This window comes from Octopus bimaculoides, chromosome 9, assembly GCF_001194135.2.
Source record: "Octopus bimaculoides isolate UCB-OBI-ISO-001 chromosome 9, ASM119413v2, whole genome shotgun sequence".
In the NCBI taxonomy this organism is placed as follows: Eukaryota; Metazoa; Mollusca; class Cephalopoda; order Octopoda; family Octopodidae; genus Octopus; species Octopus bimaculoides.
In genome coordinates, this window is record NC_068989.1 from 65,218,936 (window position 1) to 65,222,652 (window position 3,717).

The window sequence follows — 3,717 nt, forward strand, 5'->3', positions numbered from 1 at the left end:
ATATATATATATATATATATACGCATGTGTGTGTATATGTTTGTGTGTCTGTGTTTGTCCCCCAACATCGCTTAACAACCAATGCTGGTGTGCTTACGTCCCCGTAACTTAGCGGTTCGGCAAAAAAGACCAATAGAATAAGTACTAGGCTTACAAAGAATAAGCTCTAGGGTCGATTTGCTCGACTAAGGGCGGTGCTTCAGCATAGCCGCAGTCAAATGACTGAAACAAATAAATGAGTAAAAGAGTATGCATATATATATGTACGTGTGTATATATATGTGTATATGTGCATGTGTGCCTGGTGTGTGCGTATATATACGTATAATAGGATAAAAGCATAAGCAGGCAAACAGCTTGTCTGAGGTCAGATTAATGCGTTTATATATTGAAACATGAATACAACAGGAGGGTAGAATTGAATGTAACAGGAGTATAGATTACAAGAAGCCGATGAAATATCAGTTGAAGAATATTCATAATGCGAACCTTATAATTGCGCTCTGTTCCATCATCGGAGGATGCGTAGTAAGAGGTATACAAATATGAGCGTTATAGCAGAGAGACAAAGAATATAAGATGATAAAGAGAGGAAGATAGATCGAAACCAACAAATATGACAAGGGATAGATGTGTAATGTTTATGAGTTACAGAATCATATGTAGAAACAAATGAATACGAAGAAGAATGCTAAGTCCGATGGTGAGAACCAGTATATGTATGGAATAGCCTCAGTGTATGGGGAAGGTAAATTAGAATCGCTAGCTGGTGGAGGGCATTATGTAAAGATGGGTGGGCGCTAGATTTGCCGGTAAGCAATAAATTACTTCAAGTTTCTAGGTGAGTGGTATCTTGGCTAATGGAATGTATGTGGGGAGGAAAGAGTTATGCTAGCAGAGGAGAGGAGAAAGAAGAGGAATAAGAGGTAATGTAAATATATCATTAAAAATCAACTGACTATGGTGGGATTCAATTTCATAAGCATTATGAGGGCAATGAGAGCGCCTCTGGTGTATGCATTAGTTGATATTTACTTGAAAGACGACTTTATTTATTAACAATTATGAATTACTATTCAAAATTGAAAGTTCAGTGAAAATATGAATATATTTAATATGTGGGTTTAAGAATAACATAGGTATCAACAGAAAGATCTTAAAATTTGTACATTAGCTGAAAATATTAATAAGTCGCTGCTAGGATATAGTATGTAGTTGATAGAAAATAATATTTAGTTACATCGTTGTTTAAATATATAAATGTCATAATCTAACGCTACTAGTTGTTTGTCTGTTTGCACCTTTATACATGTACCTCCTTAATTGGAAAACTGCCTATGGCCAGTGTTCATTAGACAGCTAGAACATTCCTGCTTTTTTAGCTGAAGTTCACGCCGGTGTTTAGGCAGAGAATCAACGTGAGCACTAATTGAATATGCCTATTATCTTATGTCATCACACGTAATATTACATGAATTATATACACACCCACTCACAGACATACAGATATAAACACACACACACGCACACGCACACACGCACACACACACACACGCTTACATATACACACACACACACACACACACACACACACACATACACATCTATATGTTTACATGTAAAATATGCATATACCAACTTATAGTCAATCGTTACTTCCGGTCAGTAAGCTGCTAAAATGATGACTAACACAATGAGCTTCTTCCGCGAGAATCGCCTGTTCTTTTTTACAAATTTCCTTTCTTCATTCTACTTTCACTTTTCATAATCACAGTCTCTGAAACGTTATAACCGTTAACCTTTCCATTCTCCTGAGCGTCAATATAATATAAATTGATTTTCAATTTATCCCGTATTTTTCTTGCTTTTATCTTTTGTTCTGTTCTTGACCACATGCACATATACAAATTAACAAGCATACAAACATATATACATACGTCATAAATGAATATCCATCCATCTATCTATCTATCTATCTATCTATCTATCTATCTATCTATCTATCTATCTATATATATATATATGTTGTCCCCTCTGTGTTGAGCCCTGTGTGGCTAATAAAGAAACCTATCTATCTATCTATATATATATATACATACACACACATACACACACACATACACACACACATACACACACACATACACACACATACATATATAAGAATGTCTGTGCATCATCTTGTTGCATTAAGTTTAATTAGCTTATAAAACTATTTCCTTCGAATTGTCTTAATCATAAATTTTTTTATTTAAATTCAGAAATATTTTAAAAGTTACATATATATATAAATATACATATATATGTGTGTGTATATGTGTATATGTGTATATGTGTGTATGTGTGTATGTGTGTGTGTGTGTGTTTGTGTGTATGTGTGTGTGTGTGCACCTTCCGATCATTTCTACTAAGTAATTTTTTGTGTTGCAGGACAATAAATTATGGTCTTGTGCAAAGAAAAAAACAATAAAACATTAGTAGAATATTAATTTTTACCTCAACAATAACTTCACTTTTTTCGCCATTTTGTTCTTCGTTAAATCCCTTCCCTTTATACATGGTTGGTGTTAATCCAATGGTCATTTTATTTATTCAATTAGTCTGCATTATCATGCCACATAATTCGAACGTGCTTGAGGGATATTGTAATATTTATGACGTTTGATGGTTTGGAGTAATGCAGAGTTTCAAATTTATTAGTAATCTCATCTAGCCAATACGTGTGCCTCCCCGGAGTTCTCAGCTCTTTATCGAGATTCTTAAGACACATATGTATACACACGTACATATATATTATATCCGGGTTTTCTGTCAATAGGCGTAAACATCTAATAGTCGACTGCATCGTTTTCTATTGTATTTTGTTTTTTGTTTGTTTAATTGACGGTTATATTGTTTGGATTCACACGTACACACACTTTAAAACACAAACGCACACATACACACACACACACACAAACAAACAAATTCATACACACACAACGCTTTAATAAGGCAGGTGAAAAATACTCAGAAATCAATTTAAGCATTAAATTAAAACCATTGAACAGAGACTGCTACAAGGAACGAAAAGGAACAAACGCATAATGCAATTTGGCTAACAATATTTTCGTTAATCTCTTAATCTGATATTGTTTTGTACGAAATGATCAAATTCAAGTCTAACAACATAAACAGATTTATGATAAACTGCTTCATCTATAATCCTGCAAGTACAATTTTTTTTTATTCTCGATAATCTCGTAATTAAGTTGTTTAGTTTGGGTTGCTTGCGTTACAATTTCCGTGAGATAATCTATTAAAAACTCATAACATTGTATGAGTGGTTAGCTATTTCATGTGTAATCAGAGGTTAATTAATTTTAATGGTTTAAGTAAGAAGATCAGTATCCAATACATTGACATACAATTTGTAACCTATCGAGCACCAAAAATAGATACATGTCTGTGTGTTGTGTGTATGTGTGTGTGTGGGCATGAGTTGCTCTCCCACATTGAGGTACGTTTAACATATATATATATGTATGTATGTATGCATGTACATAGTATGTATGTGTGAATGTATATCTATCTATCTATCTATCTATCTATCTATCTATCTATCTATCTATCTATCTATCTGTCTGTCTATCTGTCTATCTGTATATCTATCTATCTATCTATCTATCTATCTATCTATCTATCTATCTATCTATCGATATATATATATATATATAT

General features: G+C 33.2%; 1 protein-coding gene across 6 annotated transcripts in view; it reads right to left on the reverse strand.

The window, feature by feature from the left end:
- The window catches only part of LOC106879147 (potassium voltage-gated channel subfamily H member 7), a 703,964-nt gene that overhangs the window by 575,880 nt on the left and 124,367 nt on the right, over window positions 1-3,717 (reverse strand). For 3 of the 6 annotated variants that reach the window (XM_052970718.1, XM_052970720.1, XM_052970719.1), the window contains exon 1: window positions 2,497-2,713. The exons of 1 other annotated variant lie outside the window; for it this stretch is intronic. In XM_052970718.1, coding sequence (XP_052826678.1) covers window positions 2,497-2,583 — 87 coding nt within the window. In that variant the 5' untranslated portion in view covers window positions 2,584-2,713. Of the gene's footprint in view, window positions 1-2,496; window positions 2,715-3,717 lie in introns of those variants that run through there. 2 more of the 6 variants (XM_052970723.1, XM_052970716.1) reach the window with 1 other exon arrangement.